The sequence below is a fragment of the Bombina bombina genome, chromosome 8 (genome assembly GCF_027579735.1).
Source record: "Bombina bombina isolate aBomBom1 chromosome 8, aBomBom1.pri, whole genome shotgun sequence".
Lineage (NCBI taxonomy): Eukaryota > Metazoa > Chordata > Amphibia > Anura > Bombinatoridae > Bombina > Bombina bombina.
Genome location: NC_069506.1, coordinates 344,970,751 through 344,989,177, shown reverse-complemented (window position 1 = coordinate 344,989,177; position 18,427 = coordinate 344,970,751). Strand labels below are relative to the sequence as shown.

Below are 18,427 nucleotides of genomic sequence, written 5' to 3'. Positions count from 1 at the left end.
ACATTGTTTCAGAAAGGTACAGAATTGGCTTCAAGTTAAGGCCTCCTGCTAAGAGATTCTTTTCTTTCCCGTGTCCCAGTTAACACAGCAAAGGCTCAGCATTTCTGAAATGTGTTTCAGATCTAGAGTTGGCTGGAGTATTTATGCCAGTTCCAGTTCTGGAACAGGGGCTGGGGTCTTATTTTATCTCTTCATTGTACCAAAGAAGGTCAATTCCTTCAGACCAGTTCCGGATCTATCATTATTGAATCATTATGTTAGGATACCAACATTCAAGATGGTTACTGTAGGACTATCATCCTGCCTTTTGTTTAGCAAGGGCATTATATGTCTACAATAGATTTACAGGATGTGTATCTGCATATTCCGATTCATCCAGATCACTTTTAGTGTCTGAGATTCTCTTTTTAGACAAGCATTACCAGTTTTGTGGCTCTACCGTTTGGCTTAGCCTCAGTTCCAAGAATTTTTTTCAAAGGTTCTCGGTGCCCTTCTTTCTGTAATCAGAGAATAGGGTTTTGGTATTTCCTTATTTGGACGATATCTTGGTATTTGCTCAGTCTTCTCATTTTCGAAGAATCTCATACGAATCGACTTGTGTTGTTTCTTCAAGTTCATGGTTGGAGGATCAATTTACCAATCAGTTCATTGATTCCTCAGACAAGGTTAACCTTTTTAGGTTTCTAGATAAATTCAGTGTCTATGACTCTGTCCTTGTCAGACAAGAGAAGTTTAACATTGATATCAGCTTGTCAAAACCTTCAGTCACAATCATTCCCTTTGGTAGCCTTATGCATGGAAATGTTGGGTCTTAGGACTACCGCATCAGATGCGATCTCCTTTGCTCGTTTTCACATGCGACCTCTTCAGCTCTGTATGCTGAACCAATGGTGCAGGGATTACTCAAAGATATCTCAATTAATATCTTTAAACCGATTTTACAACACTCTCTGACATGGTGGACAGATCACCATCGTTTAGTTCAGGGGGCTTCTTTGTTCTTCCGACCTGGACTATAATCTCAACAGATGCAAGTCTTACAGGTTGGGGAGCTGTGTGGGGGTATCTGACGGCACAAGGGGTTTGGGAATCTCAGGAGGTGAGATTTCCGATCAATATTTTGGAACTCCGTGCAATTTTCAGAGCTCTTCAGTCTTGGCCTCTTCTGAAGAGAGAGTTGTTCATTTGTTTTCAGATAGACAATGTCACAACTGTGGCATTCATCAATCATCAAGGAGGGACTCACAGTCCTCTGGCTATGAAAGAAGTATCTCGAATTTTGGTTTGGGCGGAATCCAGCTCCTGTCTAATCTCTGCGGTTCATATCCCAGGTATGGACAATTGGAAAGCGGATTATCTCAGTCGTCAAACGTTGCATCCGGGCGAATGGTCTCTTCACCCAGAGGTATTTCTTCAGATTGTTCAAATGTAGGAACTTCCAGAAATAGATCTGATGGCTTCTCATCTAAACAAGAAACTTCCCAGGTATCTGTCCAGATCCCGGGATCCTCAGGCGGAGGCAGTGGATGCATTATCACTTCCTTGGAAGTATCATCCTCCCTATATCTTTCCGCCTCTAGTTCTTCTTCCAAGAGTAACCTCCAAGATTCTGAAGGAATGCTCGTTTGTTCTGCTGGTAGCTCCGGCATGGCCTTACAGGTTTTGGTATGCGGATCTTGTCCGGATGGCCTCTTGCCAACCGTGGACTCTTCCGTTAAGACCAGACCTTTTGTCTCAAGGTCCTTTTTTTCCATCAGGATCTGAAATCCTTAAATTTAAAGGTATGGCGATTGAACGCTTGATTCTTGGTCAAAGAGGTTTCTCTGACTCTGTGATTAATACTATGTTACAGGCTCGTACATCTGTATCCAGAGAGATATATTATAGAGTCTGGAAGACTTATATTTCTTGGTGTCTTTCTCATCATTTTTCTTGGCATTCTTTTAGAATACCGAGAATATTACAGTATTCTTCAGGATGGTTTAGATAAGGGTTTGTCCGCAAGTTCCTTGAAAGGTCAAATCTCTGCTCTTTCTGTTCTTTTTCACAGAAAGATTGCTATTCTTCCTGATATTCATTGTTTTGTACAAGCTTTGGTTCGTATAAAGCCTGTCATTAAGTCAATTTCTCCTCCTTGGAGTTTGAATTTGGTTCTGGGGGCTCTTCAAGCTCCTCCATTTGAACCTATGCATTCATTGGATATTAAATTACTTTCTTGGAAAGTTTTTTGTTCCTTTTGGCCATCTCTTCTGCCAGAAGAGTTTCTGAATTATCTGCTCTTTCTTGTGAGTCTCCTTTTCTGATTTTTCATCAGGATAAGGCGGTGTTGCGAACTTCTTTTGAATTTTTACCTAAAGTTGTGAATTCCAACAACATTAGTAGAGAAATTGTGGTTCCTTCATTATGTCCTAATCCTAAGAATTCTAAGGAGAAATCGTTGCATTCTTTGGATGTTGTTAGAGCTTTGAAATATTATGTTGAAGCTACGAAATCTTTTCGTAAGACTTCTAGTCTATTTGTTATTTTTTCCGGTTCTAGAAAAGGCCAGAAAGCTTCTGCCATTTCTTTGGCATCTTGGTTGAAATCTTTAATTCATCTTGCCTATGTTGAGTCGGGTAAAACTCCGCCTCAGAGAATTACAGCTCATTCTACTAGGTCAGTTTCTACTTCCTGGGCGTTTAGGAATGAAGCTTCGGTTGACCAGATCTGCAAAGCAGCGACTTGGTCCTCTTTGCATACTTTTACTAAATTCTACCATTTTGATGTATTTTCTTCTTCTGAAGCAGTTTTTGGTAGAAAAGTACTTCAGGCAGCGGTTTCAGTTTGAATCTTCTGCTTATGTTTTTCATTAAACTTTATTTTGGGTGTGGATTATTTTCAGCAGGAATTGGCTGTCTTTATTTTATCCCTCCCTCTCTAGTGACTCTTGTGTGGAAAGATCCACTTCTTGGGTAGTCATTATCCCATACGTCACTAGCTCATGGACTCTTGCTAATTACATGAAAGAAAACATAATTTATGTAAGAACTTACCTGATAAATTCATTTCTTTCATATTAGCAAGAGTCCATGAGGCCCGCCCTTTTTTTGTGGTGGTTATGATTTTGTATAAAGCACAATTATTCCAATTCCTTATTTTATATGCTTTCGCACTTTTTTCTTATCACCCCACTTCTTGGCTATTCGTTAAACTGAATTGTGGGTGTGGTGAGGGGTGTATTTATAGGCATTTTAAGGTTTGGGAAACTTTGCCCCTCCTGGTAGGAATGTATATCCCATACGTCACTAGCTCATGGACTCTTGCTAATATGAAAGAAATGAATTTATCAGGTAAGTTCTTACATAAATTATGTTATTGTGCTTTTTGGCCCCAGAATAAACGGAACATTTGCTAATGATAACCTGCCTGTGTGTGTTATTTTGGTAATTGTTTCCCAGACGTCCGAGAAGGTCACTGTTTTCCTCCCAGACTCATCTTCCAAATATTGCCCTGGGAAAATTCCTAACAGTCTGGTGATCAGAAGTGGGATCGATCAATCGGGAGCCTTCAACAGGGTGAGTAATTTTGTCTATATATTGTGACTTGATTTCTGTGCCCTGTAGAAGGCCCATTAAGATCGATATCCAGTTATTTGGGGAATTTTTTTTGTCTTTGGTAGAACCTGGGTGGGTAAAAAGTGTCTAGGGAGACCTCCGCGGAATTTAAGGTTTAGGTTTAAGGTTTAATTTGGCCCTCTGTAGTCTTGGTTGAGACCAGTACCTTATTGCTGCTATTTATGTTTTGTCTTGTCATTGCAACTCTATTATAAGTACATATACGCAGGTGTAAGACGCACCGTTTACCGTGTCGAAAGCCACCGCCTAATGATACGCGGATAAACTATAGCACAGTGACACCTGTATAGAATGTGCACTTTTCCTAACACTTTGATTCCATAGTATCCACCTGGTGCTTGGAGGTACTTTTCTTCCTCTGTTTAGGGGGGTTGTCCCCCCTGCCTTGCGTGCAGGATGTCAGAGTGAAGGGTTGGATTCTTGTGACATGCCATTACTGTTTCAGTAGAGGGTCTCCCTTTTGGAGTGTCCTTAGTCTTCAGGAAGGGGGCTGCGACTGGGTTCTGGAACCCGAGCTCTTTTGGGGGCTGGTTCTCCTCCATTTTCCTTCCTGAAGGTCTTGGTGGTTCGGGGAATTTTATTTCCTTTGTCTTTCGGACATTATCAGTCGCTTTGGTGCTGGGTCCGTTGCCTGGAGCGAGGGTCAGAGTTTGATATTGTGAGCCTTTCTTAGGTGGGAGGCTTCGCGGTGGATCCCTTCTCGGCAGGTAGTTTTTCTCTACTGTTTTCTGGGTTCTGTTCTTTTCCTTCCTGCCTCTCTTGGGAAGGAGTTCTTCTGCACTACTTTGGAGTTCTTCTTTTCTGAAGACGGTCCTGTGCACTTTAAAAGCTAGTGTTGGCGACTCGTGTTCGCTAGGTCCTCTTTTTGCAGCAGGACTACGGTTTGGAGGAGCATATTTAGATATTCTGATACTGTGTTTTTTCCAGCGGCTCCTGGAGACGGTTGTCTTTCAGTTGCTCTATCCTTGGTGCAAGTTAGGGGAGGGGTTCTTCCTTCTCCCTTTAAGTTCTCAGGACATTACTTTGATCCATTGGTTTCTATGTAGATAGGGATTTAATCCTCCTTTTGCTCTGCTGAGTCGGTAGGGTTTTTTTTTCATCGGTTTTGCCCTGTTTCATCTTGGTTTACTCTCTTAGAGTTACCTTTGGGTTTTCTTTTTGCCCTAGTCCTTTTGTTATCTGAGGGTCCTTTCGGACTCTTATCTAGTCCTTTTTCTTCCCTTCTGTGGGAATGTGGATGTTCCCCTTCTTTCGGGTCGGGGCGAGTTTATTTTGCGGGCTGAGTGCCTGCGGGACTTTGTCTCCTCAGAGGCTTTTTGGCTTGGTCGAGTCTAATAACCTGAGCGGTCTCTAGCAAGGGCCTTGCTGGTTCTAACTGTTGAGCAGTTACTTAGGCCTTTTCTTTTTTGTTTTGGCTTCTAGTGAAGCATTTTTTTTTGTCGGGAGTTTGGGTATTTTCAGGCTATGGTGCCCTGAGAATGGGCCGCCTTTTGTACCTGCTCGTTTTGCATTCAGTGTCCTCTATAGCTTGGATATTGTTTTCCCAAAAGTAATGAATGCAGCTGTGAATTCTTTCCATTTATGAAGAAAAACTTAAATTATGCTTACCTGATCATTTTTTTTTCTTCAGACGGGGAGAGTCCACAGCTCTCCGCCCGCATTTTTTTTTTTATATGGGGTGGCCGTAGTTTTTGTTTTTTGTTCTTCTGGCACCTTTTTCACCCTGATATTTCCCCTACTGTTCCTTGTTCCCTCGGCAGAATGACTGGGGGATGAGGGGAGTGGGAGGAGTATTTAAGCCTTTGGCTGGGGTGTCTTTGCCTCCTCCTGGTGGCCAGGTTCTGTATTCCCACAAGTAATGAATGCAGCTGTGGATTCTCCCTGTCTGAAGAAAAGAAAATTATCAGGTAAGCATAATTTGTTATTTGCTATCTAGGTTCCCCTTTATTCATCTATCTATAGTCTTGCCTTTATGTTCTGTAACTGTAAACTTGAATAATAAAATTTAAGCACAGTAATTTTGTTTTCTTTGTCCAAATGTGTTTTTTTACCAACTTGCACTTCTCTTACGTCAGAGTCTAAACATTCTAGCTGAACTCACCATTGTTCCTTTACTTTACAGGGATGTGAAGTCCGTTACCATGCACTCCTCCATCGACTCTCTACATCAGGACTTTCAGAAGGGGACCCAGGTACTATCTATTATGCCAACTCCCGAGTTTAGCATGAGATAGATTGTCTGTGTGCTCTAGGCATGCCGGTGCATACAGGTGAAACTCAAAAAATAAGAGTATCATGCAAAAGTTCATTTATTTCACTAATGCCACTTAAAAGGTGAAACTGATATATGAGATAGACTCATTACATGCAAAGCAAGATAGTTCAAGCCGTGATTTGTCATAATTGTGATGATTATGGCTTACAGCTCATGAAAACCTCAAATCCACAATCTCAGAAAATTAGAATATTGTGAAAAGGTGCCATATTCTAGACTCAAAGTGTCCCACTCTAATCAGCTAATTAAGCCATAACACCTGCAAAGGGTTCCTGAGCCTTTAAATGGTCTCTCAGTCTGGTTCAGTAGGAATCACAATCATGGTAAAGACTGCTGACCTGACAATTGTGCAGAAAAGGTGCACAAGCAGCAGGGATGACCACAGCCTGTAGAGAATTGTCAGGAAAAGGCCATTCAAAAGTGTTGGGGACTTTCACAAGGAGTGGACTGAGGCTGGAGTCAGTGCATCAAGAGCCACCACACACAGACGGATCCTGGACATGGGCTTCAAATGTCTTATTCCTCTTGTCAAGCCACTCCTGAACAAACAACGTCAGAAGCATCTTACCTGGGCTAAAGAAAAAAAGACCTGGTCTGTTGCTCAGTGGTCCAAAGTCCTCTTTTCTGATGAGAGCAAATTTTGCCTCTCATTTGGAAACCAAGGACCCAGAGTATGGAGAAAGAATGGGGAGGCACTCTCAAGATGCTTGAAGTCCAGTGTGAAGTTTCCACAGTCTGTGTTTATTTGGGGAGCCATGTCATCTGCTGGTGTTGGTCCACTGTGCTTCATTAAGTACAGGGTCAACGCAGCCGTCTACCAGGAGAGTTTGGAGCACTTCATGCTTCCTTCCGCAGACAAGATCTATGGGGATGCTGACTTCATTTCTCTTGTTAAGTGTATCCAGTCCACGGATCATCCATTACTTATGGAATATTCTCCTTCCCAACAGGAAGTTGCAAGAGGATCACCCACAGCAGAGCTGCTATATAGCTCCTCCCCTAACTGTCATATCCAGTCATTCTCTTGCAAGCCTCAACCAAGATGGAGGTCGTAAGAGGAGTGTGGTGCTTTATACTTAGTTTATTCTTCAATCAAAAGTTTGTTATTTTTAAATGGTGCCGGAGTGTACTGTTTATCTCAGGCAGTATTTAGAAGAAGAATCTGCCTGCGTTTTCTATGATCTTAGCAGAAGTAACTAAGATCCATGGCTGTTCTCACATATTCTGAGGAGTGAGGTAACTTCAGAGAGGGAATGGCGTGCAGGTTTTCCTGCAATAAGGTATGTGCAGTTAATATTTTTCTAGGGATGGAATTTGCTAGAAAATGCTGCTGATACCGAACTAATGTAAGTAAAGCCTTAAATGCAGTGATAGCTACTGGTATCCGGCTTATTAATAGAGATACATACTCTTATAAAAATGTAATATAAAACGTTTGCTGGCATGTTTAATCGTTTTTATATGTATTTGGTGATAAAACTTATTGAGGCCTAGTTTTTTTCCACATGGCTGGCTTGAATTTGGCCTAGAAACAGTTTCCTTAGGCTTTCCACTGTTGTAATATGAGTGGGAGGGGCCTATTTTGCCGTTTTTTTGCACAGCAAAAATTACAGACACAGACATCCAGCTTCTTCCTGCATGATCCAGGACATCTCTGGAGGGCTCAAAAGGCTTCAAAGTCATTTTTGAGGGAGGTAAAAAGCCACAGTAGAGCTGTGGCAGTTGTTGTGACTGAAAAAAAAAAAAACGTTTTTGTCTTTTATTATTTTTTGGGTATTAAGGGGTTAATCATCCATTTGCAAGTGGGTGCAATGCTCTGCTAACTTGTTACATACACTGTAAAAATTTCGTTAGTGTAACTGCCTTTTTTCACTGTTATTTCAAATTTTGACAAAATTTGTGTTTCTTAAAGGTGCAGTAACGTTTTTTATATTGCTTGTAAACTTGTTTTAAAGTGTTTTCCAAGCTTGCTAGTCTCATTGCTAGTCTGTTTAAACATGTCTGACACAGAGGAAACTACTTATTCATTATGTTTGAAAGCCATGGTGGAGCCCCATAGGAGAATGTGTACTAAATGTATTGATTTCACCTTAAACAGTAAAGATCAGTCTTTAACTATAAAAGAAATATCACCAGAAGATTCTGACGAGGGGGAAGTTATGCCGACTAACTCTCCCCACGTGTCAGACCCTTCGCCTCCCGCTCAGGGGATGCACGCTAATATGGCGCCAATTACATCAGGGACGCCCATAGCGATTACCTTGCAGGACATGGCTGCAATCATGAATAATACCCTGTCAGAGGTATTATCCAGGTTGCCTGAATTAAGAGGCAAGCGCGATAGCTCTGGGGTTAGGAGAAATACAGAGCGCGCAGATGCTGTAAGGGCCATGTCTGATACTGCGTCACAATATGCAGATCATGAGGACGGAGAGCTTCAGTCTGTGGGTGACATCTCTGATTCGGGGAATCCTGATTCAGAGATTTCTAATTTTAAATTTAAGCTTGAGAACCTCCGTGTGTTGCTTGGGGAGGTATTAGCTGCTCTGAATGACTGTAACACAGTTGCAGTACCAGAAAAATTGTGTAGGCTGGATAAATACTATGCGGTACCGGTGTGTACTGATGTTTTTCCTATACCTAAAAAGCTTACAGAAATTATTAGCAAGGAGTGGGATAGACCGGGTGTGCCTTTTTCCCCACCTCCTATATTTAGAAAAATGGTGGAGGGAGCAGTTTCTACTTTAGCAAAGCGTACCACTATCCCGGTTGAGGACAGTTGTGCTTTTTCAGATCCAATGGATAAAAAATTGGAGGGTTACCTTAAGAAAATGTTTATTCAACAAGGTTTTATTTTACAGCCCCTTGCATGCATTGCGCCTGTCACGGCCGCGGCGGCATTCTGATTTGAGGCCCTGGAAGAGGCCATCCATACAGCTCCATTGACTGAAATTATTGACAAGCTTAGAACACTTAAGCTAGCTAACTCATTTGTTTCTAATGCCATTGTTCATTTGACTAAACTAACGGCTAAGAATTCCGGATTCGCCATCCAAGCGCGTAGGGCGCTATGGCTTAAATCCTGGTCAGCTGACGTGACTTCGAAGTCTAAATTACTCAACATTCCTTTCAAGGGGCAGACCTTATTCGGGCCTGGTTTGAAGGAAATTATTGCTGACATTACTGGAGGTAAGGGTCACACCCTTCCTCAGGACAGGGCCAAAGCAAAGGCCAAACAGTCTAATTTTCGTGCCTTTCGAAATTTCAAGGCAGGTGCAGCATCAACTTCCTCCGCTTCAAAACAAGAGGGAACTTTTGCTCAATCTAAGCAGGCCTGGAAACCTAACCAGTCCTGGAACAAAGGCAAGCAGGCCAGAAAGCCTGCTGCTGCCTCTAAGACAGCATGAAGGAACGGCCCCCTATCCGGCGACGGATCTAGTAGGGGGCAGACTTTCTCTCTTTGCCCAGGCGTGGGCAAGAGATGTTCAGGATCCCTGGGCGTTGGAGATCATATCTCAGGGATATCTTCTGGACTTCAAAGCTTCCCCTCCACAAGGGAGATTTCATCTTTCAAGGCTATCTGCAAATCAGATAAAGAAAGAGGCATTCCTACCCTGTGTGCAAGACCTCCTAGTTATGGGAGTGATCCATCCAGTTCCGCGGACGGAACAAGGACAGGGTTTTTATTCGAATCTGTTTGTGGTTCCCAAAAAAGAGGGAACCTTCAGACCAATTTTGGATCTAAAGATCTTAAACAAATTCCTCAGAGTTCCATCTTTCAAAATGGAAACTATTCGGACCATCCTACCCATGATCCAAGAAGGTCAGTACATGACCACAGTGGACTTAAAGGATGCCTACCTTCACATACCGATTCACAAAGATCATCATCGGTTTCTAAGGTTTGCCTTTCTAGACAGGCATTACCAATTTGTAGCTCTTCCCTTCGGGTTGGCTACAGCCCCAAGAATCTTTACAAAGGTTCTGGGCTCACTTCTGGCGGTTCTAAGACCGCGAGGCATAGCGGTGGCTCTGTGTCTAGACGACATCCTGATACAGGCGTCAAGCTTTCAAGTTGCCAAGTCTCATACAGAGATAGTTCTGGCATTTCTGAGGTCGCACGGGTGGAAAGTGAACGAGGAAAAGAGTTCTCTATCCCCACTCACAAGAGTCTCCTTCTTAGGGACTCTTATAGATTCTGTAGAAATGAAAATTTACCTGACGGAGTCCAGGTTATCAAAACTTCTAAATGCTTGCCGTGTTCTTCACTCCATTCCGCGCCCTTCGGTAGCTCAGTGTATGGAGGTAATCGGCTTAATGGTAGCGGCAATGGACATAGTGCCATTTGCACGCCTTCATCTCAGACTGCTGCAATTATGCATGCTGAGTCAGTGGAATGGGGATTACACAGATTTGTCCCCTCTGCTAAATCTGGATCAAGAGACCAGAGATTCTCTTCTCTGGTGGTTGTCTCGGGTACACCTGTCCAAGGGTATGACCTTTCGTAGGCCAGATTGGACAATTGTAACAACAGATGCCAGCCTTCTAGGTTGGGGTGCAGTCTGGAATTCCCTGAAGGCATATTCTGGAGTTAAGAGCGATATTCAATGCTCTTCTGGCTTGGCCTCAGTTAGCAACACTGAGGTTCATCAGATTTCAGTCGGACAACATCACGACTGTGGCTTACATCAACCATCAGGAGTTCCCTAGCGATGTTAGAAGTCTCAAATATAATTCGCTGGGCAGAGTACCACTCTTGCCACCTGTCAGCAATCCATATCCCAGGCGTGGAGAACTGGGAGGTGGATTTTCTAAGTCGTCAGACTTTCCATCCGGGGGACTGGGAACTCCATCCGGAGGTGTTTGCTCAGTTGATTCATCGTTGGGGCAAACCAGAGTTGGATCTCATGACGTCTCGCCAGAACGCCAAGCTTCCTTGTTACGGATCCAGGTCCAGGGACCCAGAAGCGACGCTGATAGATGCTCTAGCAGCGCCTTGGTTCTTCAACCTGGCTTATTTGTTTCCACTGTTTCCTCTGCTCCCTCGACTGATTGCCAAAATCAAACAGGAGAGAGCATCGGTGATTCTGATAGCACCTGCGTGGCCACGCAGGACTTGGTATGCAGACCTAGTGGACATGTCATCCTTTCCACCATGGACTCTGCCTCTAAGACAGGACCTTCTGATACAAGGTCCTTTCAATCATCCAAATCTAATTTCTCTGAGACTGACTGCATGGAGATTGAACGCTTGATTCTATCAAAGCGTGGCTTCTCCGAGTCAGTCATTGATACTTTAATACAGGCACGAAAGCCTGTTACCAGGAAAATCTACCACAAGATATGGAGTAAATATCTTTATTGGTGTGAATCCAAGAATTACTCATGGAGTAAGGTTAGGATTCCTAGAATATTCTCTTTTCTCCAAGAGGGCTTGGACAAAGGATTATCAGCTAGTTCCTTAAAGGGACAGATTTCTGCTCTGTCTATTCTTTTGCACAAGCGTCTGGCAGAGGTTCCAGACGTCCAGGCATTTTGCCAGGCTTTGGTTAGAATTAAGCCTGTGTTTAAACCTGTTGCTCCCCCGTGGAGCTTAAACTTGGTTCTTAAAGTTCTTCAAGGAGTTCCGTTGGAACCCCTTCATTCCATTGATATTAAACTTTTATCTTGGAAAGTTCTGTTTTTGATGGCTATTTCCTCGGCTCGGAGAGTCTCTGAGCTATCTGCCTTACAATGTGATTCTCCTTATCTGATTTTTCATGCAGATAAGGTAGTCCTGCGTACCAAACCTGGGTTTTTACCTAAGGTGGTTTCTAACAAGAATATCAATCAAGAGATTGTTGTTCCATCATTGTGTCCTAATCCTTCTTCAAAGAAGGAACGTCTTTTACATAATCTGGACGTAGTCCGTGCCTTGAAGTTTTACTTACAAGCTACTAAAGATTTTCGTCAAACATCTGCCCTGTTTGTCGTTTACTCTGGACAGAGGAGAGGTCAAAAAGCTTCGGCAACCTCTTTCCTTTTGGCTTCGGAGCATAATACGCCTAGCCTATGAGACTGCTGGACAGCAGCCCCCTGAAAGGATTACAGCTCATTCTACTAGAGCTGTGGCTTCCACCTGGGCCTTTAAAAATGAGGCCTCTGTTGAACAGATTTGCAAGGCCGCGACTTGGTCTTCGCTTCACACTTTTTCCAAATTTTACAAATTTGATACTTTTGCTTCTTCGGAGGCTGTTTTTGGGAGAAAGGTTCTTCAGGCAGTGGTTCTTTCCGCTTAATCCTGCCTTGTCCCTCCCATCATCCGTGTACTTTAGCTTTGGTATTGGTATCCCATAAGTAATGGATGATCCGTGGACTGGATACACTTAACAAGAGAAAACATAATTTATGCTTACCTGATAAATTTATTTCTCTTGTAGTGTATCCAGTCCACGGCCCGCCCTGTCCTTTTAAGGCAGGTCTAAATTTTAATTAAACTACAGTCACCACTGCACCCTATGGTTTCTCCTTTCTTGTCTTGTTTCGGTAGAATGACTGGATATGGCAGTGAGGGGAGGAGCTATATAGCAGCTCTGCTGTGGGTGATCCTCTTGCAACTTCTGTTGGGAAGGAGAATATCCCATAAGTAATGGATGATCCGTGGACTGGATACACTACAAGAGAAATAAATTTATCAGGTAAGCATAAATTATGTTTTTCCAGCAGGACTTGGCACCTGCCCACACTGCCAAAAGCACCAAAACCTGGTTCAATGACCATGGGATTACTGTGCTTGATTGGCCAGCAAACTTGCCTGACCTGAACCCCATAGAGAATCTATGGAGCATTGCCAAGAGAAAGATGAGAGACATGAGACCGAACAATGCAGAAGAGCTGAAGGCCGCTATTGAAGCATCCTGGTCTTCCATAACACCTCAGCAGTGCTACAGGCTGATAGCTTCCATGCCACACCGCATTGAGGCAGTAATTACTGCAAAAGGGGCCCAAACCAAGTACTGAGTACGTACAGTATGCATGCTTATACTTTTCAGAGGTCCGATATTGTTCTATGTGCAATCCTTGTTTTATTGATTGTATGTAATATTCTAATTTTCTGAGATTGTGGATTTGGGGTTTTCATGAGCTGTAAGCCATAATCATCACAATTATGACAAATCACAGTTTGAACGATCTTGCTTTGCATGTAATGAGTATATCTCATTTATTAGTTTCACCTTTTAAGTTGCATTAGTGAAATAAATGAACTTCTAATTATTCGAGTTTCACCTGTAAATCTTTAGACGTTTTCTTGGTTTTTTTTGTAGCATTGCTCGTCTTTCTTAGAGCACAGCTTCCAGACATGCATAAATCAGTGAACTGCTTACCTTGCATGCCTGAACCTCAGCAGATTTCAAACAACCTGGATTCCATCTCTGTGTCCTAGTTGCTTTCATGTCAATCTGAAGACCCTTGTCTGATATCTGTAATGATGATTGTGTTTATGACCAAAAATAATCAGGCTTGTAATGTGATTTAAACCAATTAATTGTCCAGCAGTTTGTATAAGGGCATATTTAAGCATTGCAAAGGTTTTAAATGATTTTAAGGAAACTAATAAAATCATTTTCCTAAAGGGGAGATTGGTAAAGATGACTTTGGAAAATGTTGTAATGCTGAGTTTAAATCATGTCTTGTGCGAAAAAAACATGTAAGATATTTTAATCATATGATCAAAATGATTTACATTATTTCCTTTAACATTTAAAGAGACATACTAGTGAAATAGAAAACTGCTCTAATTAATCTGAGCATTTTATTACACAATGGGTATGTGGTAACAAGCTTGAACATTTTTATTATTACATTGGAATGTCTAACTACAAATAATAATTATTATTAAATACATATGTAATAACATACTTGTTCTTATATAAAAGACTAGTCTAGTGGGTTATTGAGACCCTTTTGCAAATAGATTGCAGGTTACTAGGTTTCACTCTAGTATAGTATACAGTGAAAAATCTCTTTATCATAGTAGAGGGGGGAACACAAAGCCCCAATTGTATCAGATGGTACATGAGCCCTCATTTTCCTATATGATGGATGTTTTTTCTTTTTTTATTTTCTCTGGACAAAATTGATGGTTACTCGTAACTTATCAAGATCTGCATGATCTGGTTCCCTCATCCCTAGGACTTTGTCTGTCCAGCAACTGTTTTACAGGGAAAGTTTACCTTAAATTTTTCTCCACTTTTAATTTGCTGACAGTAATCCACTTAACCTGCTGGAGTGTATTAATGTGTTTACAATTATGTCCATTACCTATATATAGACATTAGAAATAACTCATTTTGGCAGAGGTAATCCTACCTATATTGAAAGCATATATCTATACTTAAGTGTAGGCTTTAAAAAAATGCTGTGAGGTAAGCAATAAAATCTTAAAGGGACAGTTAAGTCCAAAAAACACTTTCATGATTCAAATAGGGCATGTAATTTTAAACAACTTTCCAATTTACTTTTAGCACCAATTATGCTTTGTTCTTTTCGTATTCTTAGTTTAAAGCTAAACCTTGGAGGTTTATATGCTATTTCTCTTGTAAGATGTATCGAGTCCACGGATTCATCCATACTTGTGGGATATTCTCCTTCCTATCAGGAAGTGGCAAAGAGAGCACCAACAGCAGAGCTGTCTATATAGCTCCTCCCTTAGCTCCACCCCCCCAGTCATTCTTTTTACCTGCTTAACTGCTAGGAAGGATAAAGTGAGTGTGGTGACAAAAATGTTAGTTTTTATTTTCTCAAGCAAAAGTTTATTTTAAATGGTACCAGTGTGTACTATTCACTCTCTGGCAGAAAAGGGATGAAGATTTCTGCAAGGAGGATGATGATCTTAGCATTTTGTAACTAAGATCCACTGCTGTTCACACAAGGGCTGAGGAGTACAGGAAAACTTCAGCTGGGGGAACGGTTTGCATGCTAAGCTGCATTGAGGTATGTTCAGCCCATTTTTTTCTAGACAGACTGTGATAATTCTAGAAAAGGCTGACAATATCCCCATGAGGGAAGGGTAAGCTGTATTCAGACACTTAATAGAGAATCCCAGCTTACATAAAGGGCTCATTTGTTACTGGTGGCACTTATGGGAAAAACGTTGTTTTTTTTTATTGAAAACTTAACGTTTTTTGAGGGACTTTAAGGGGGCTTTGTGGCTTATTTAAGGGTTATTAACCCACATGGCTAGTTTAGAAACACTTTGGTGTGTTTCTTTTAGGCCCCACTAACATCGAGTGAGGTGGGAGGGGCCTATTTTTACGCCTCAGTTGCGCAGTTTCTTTTACTCTGAAGGTATCCAGCTGCTTCTCCAGAGGGTCCTGCTGTGTTTGATCGCCTAAAAGAAGTTTTTTCCCCACAAATCTATCCTAAAGGGCAGGTAGGCGCCACAGCAGAGCTGTGGCAAGGTGCTGAACGTTTTTTTTTTTTTTTTGTTTTGTTTTTTTTAAAGGAGCTTTATTGATAAATGTAAAAAACTTATACATAAACATTCTCAATAATGTCGTTTAAGATTACATCACAAATAACCATTGGAACAAGCCTTACCTCCCGTTGGAAGGTTTTAAAGGAGGTGTTTAAAGTCCAACGGACTCCACGTCCAATGAGTAATAAACATGAGAGTTCAGTATATTCAGGCTCCAAATTTTCACTTTTTCTTAGAGTATTGCTGTGCCAGGGTTGTTATTACAGTCCAAGATAATGAGCACAGCAAGGGCTCATAGGAGCAGATTAACAGAAAAACAAAACGTCTCGCAAATATTCACAATATAAACTTATAATAATAACATTTCTCAATATACATTAATATGATAATAACTCACTGCATTCGACTATTCAAAGCCTTGGTTTGCCAGAAAGGCGGATGTTCACCTCACAACCCGCCATTGTCATGGCTCCACATGTGGCTACTTTTCTAGTTTGTATGTTCAGAGGGGTAGGGGAGAATGAAGGGAGGGGTAGGAAGCATAAATAGAGAAGAAAAGAAATAGAGAGAAAAAAAAAACACCTCAAGACACAGTCAGCAATTCACCCATTCTGGTAGGCATCGGTATCTCATGTGACACCAGTTTTCCAGAGATGGGTCAGCATTTCATAGGTATCTAGTTTCCCAGTTCGGGCATAGTGGTATTTCTTCTGTTATGTGTGATCAGTCCACGGGTCATCATTACTTCTGGGATATAACTCCTCCCCAACAGGAAATGCAAGAGGATTCACCCAGCAGAGCTGCATATAGCTCCTCCCCTCTACGTCAGTCCCAGTCATTCTCTTGCACCCAACGACTAGATAGGATGTGTGAGAGGACTATGGTGATTATACTTAGTTTTTATGACTTCAATCAAAAGTTTGTTATTTTAAAATAGCACCGGAGCGTGTTATTACTTCTCTGGCAGAGTTTGAGGAAGAATCTGACAGAGATTTTTTACTATGATTTTAACCGGAGTCGTTAAGATCATATTGCTGTTCTCGACCATCTGAGGGAGGTAAAGGCTTCAGATCAGGGGACAGCGGGCAGATGAATCTGCATTGAGGTATGTGGCAGTTTTTATTTTCTGAATGGAATTGATGAGAAAAGCCTGCCATACCGTTAAAATGACATGTATGTATACACTTCAGTATTCTGGGGATGGTATTTCACCGGAACTACTGTGTTAAAGGTCACTAATCCTTTTAATAACTATTCTCATGTTAAACGTTTTTGCTGGAATGTAGAATCGTTTACATTGCTGAGGTACTGTGTGAATAAATATTTGGGCATTATTTTCCACTTGGCAGTTTTTTTGCTTTAATTGTGACAGTTTCGTTTCTCTTCACTGCTGTGTGGGAGAGGGAGGGGCCGTTTTTGGCGCTCTTTGCTACGCATCAAAAAATTCCAGTCAGCTACTTTTATATTTCCTGCATGATCCGGTTCATCTCTGACAGATCTCAGGGGTCTTCAAACTTCTTTGAAGGGAGGTAAATTCTCTCAGCAGAGCTGTGAGAATTCTTATAGTGACTGTGTATAAAAAACGTTGTTTTGTTTTCTTATGTACAAATTTAATTAGTGTTGTTTTTTACTAATGGGAACAAACCTTTGCTAAAAGTTGTGTTGTTTTAAAGTTTGATGCAATAACTGTTTTTCAGTTCATTATTTCAACTGTCATTTAATCGTTAGTACCTCTTTGAGGCACAGTGCGTTTTTTTGCTAAAAAAGATTATAACCAAGTTGTAAGTTTTTTTTTGCTAGTGTGTTAAACATGTCTGACTCAGAGGAAGATATCTGTGTCATTTGTTCCAATGCCAAGGTGGAGCCCAATAGAAATTTATGTACTAACTGTATTGATGCTACTTTAAATAAAAGTCAATCTGTACAATGTGAACAAATTTCACCAAACAGCGAGGGGAGAGTTATGCCGACTAACTCGCCTCACGCGACAGTACCTGCATCTCCCGCCCGGGAGGTGCGTGATATTTTGGCGCCTAGTACATCTGGGCGGCCATTACAGATAACATTACAAGATATGGCTACTGTTATGACTGAAGTTTTGTCTAAATTACCTGAACTAAGAGGCAAGCGTGATCACTCTGGGGTGAGAACAGAGTGCGCTGACAATGCTAGGGCCATGTCTGATACTGCGTCACAGCTCGCAGAGCATGAGGACGGAGAGCTTCATTCTGTGGGTGACGGTTCTGATCCAAACAGATTGGACTCAGATATTTCAAATTTTAAATTTAAATTGGAGAACCTCCGCGTATTACTAGGGGAGGTCTTAGCAGCTCTCAACGATTGTAACACCGTTGCAATACCAGAGAAACTGTGTAGGTTGGATAAATACTTTGCGGTACCGGCGAGTACTGACGTTTTTCCTATACCTAAGAGACTAACTGAAATTGTTACTAAGGAGTGGGATAGACCCGGTGTGCCGTTCTCACCCCCTCCAATATTTAGAAAGATGTTTCCAATAGACGCCACCACTCGGGACTTATGGCAAACGGTCCCCAAGGTGGAGGGAGCAGTTTCTACTTTAGCTAAGCGTACCACTATCCCGGTGGAGGATAGCTGTGCTTTCTCAGATCCAATGGATAAAAAATTAGAGGGTTACCTTAAGAAAATGTTTGTTCAACAAGGTTTTATATTACAACCCCTTGCATGTATCGCGCCGATTACGGCTGCGGCAGCATTTTGGATTGAGTCGCTTGAAGAGAACCTTAGTTCCTCTACGCTAGACGACATTACGGACAGGCTTAGAGTCCTTAAACTAGCTAATTCTTTCATTTCGGAGGCCGTAGTACATTTAACCAAACTTACGGCTAAGAACTCAGGATTCGCCATACAGGCACGCAGAGCACTGTGGCTAAAATCCTGGTCAGCTGATGTTACTTCTAAGTCCAAATTACTTAATATACCTTTCAAGGGGCAGTCCTTATTCGGGCCCGGTTTGAAAGAAATTATCGCTGACATTACGGGAGGTAAGGGCCACGCCCTACCTCAAGACAAGGCCAAAGCTAAGGCTAGACAGTCTAATTT

General features: G+C 41.8%; 1 protein-coding gene across 3 annotated transcripts in view; it reads left to right on the top strand.

Annotated features, from left to right (window-relative positions):
* The window catches only part of ARHGEF12 (Rho guanine nucleotide exchange factor 12), a 1,204,049-nt gene that overhangs the window by 1,145,832 nt on the left and 39,790 nt on the right, over window positions 1-18,427 (top strand). For all 3 annotated transcript variants that reach the window (XM_053691590.1, XM_053691589.1, XM_053691591.1), the window contains one exon: window positions 5,737-5,806. In XM_053691590.1, the coding sequence (XP_053547565.1) occupies window positions 5,737-5,806 (70 nt within the window). The remainder of the gene's footprint in view (window positions 1-5,736; window positions 5,807-18,427) is intronic.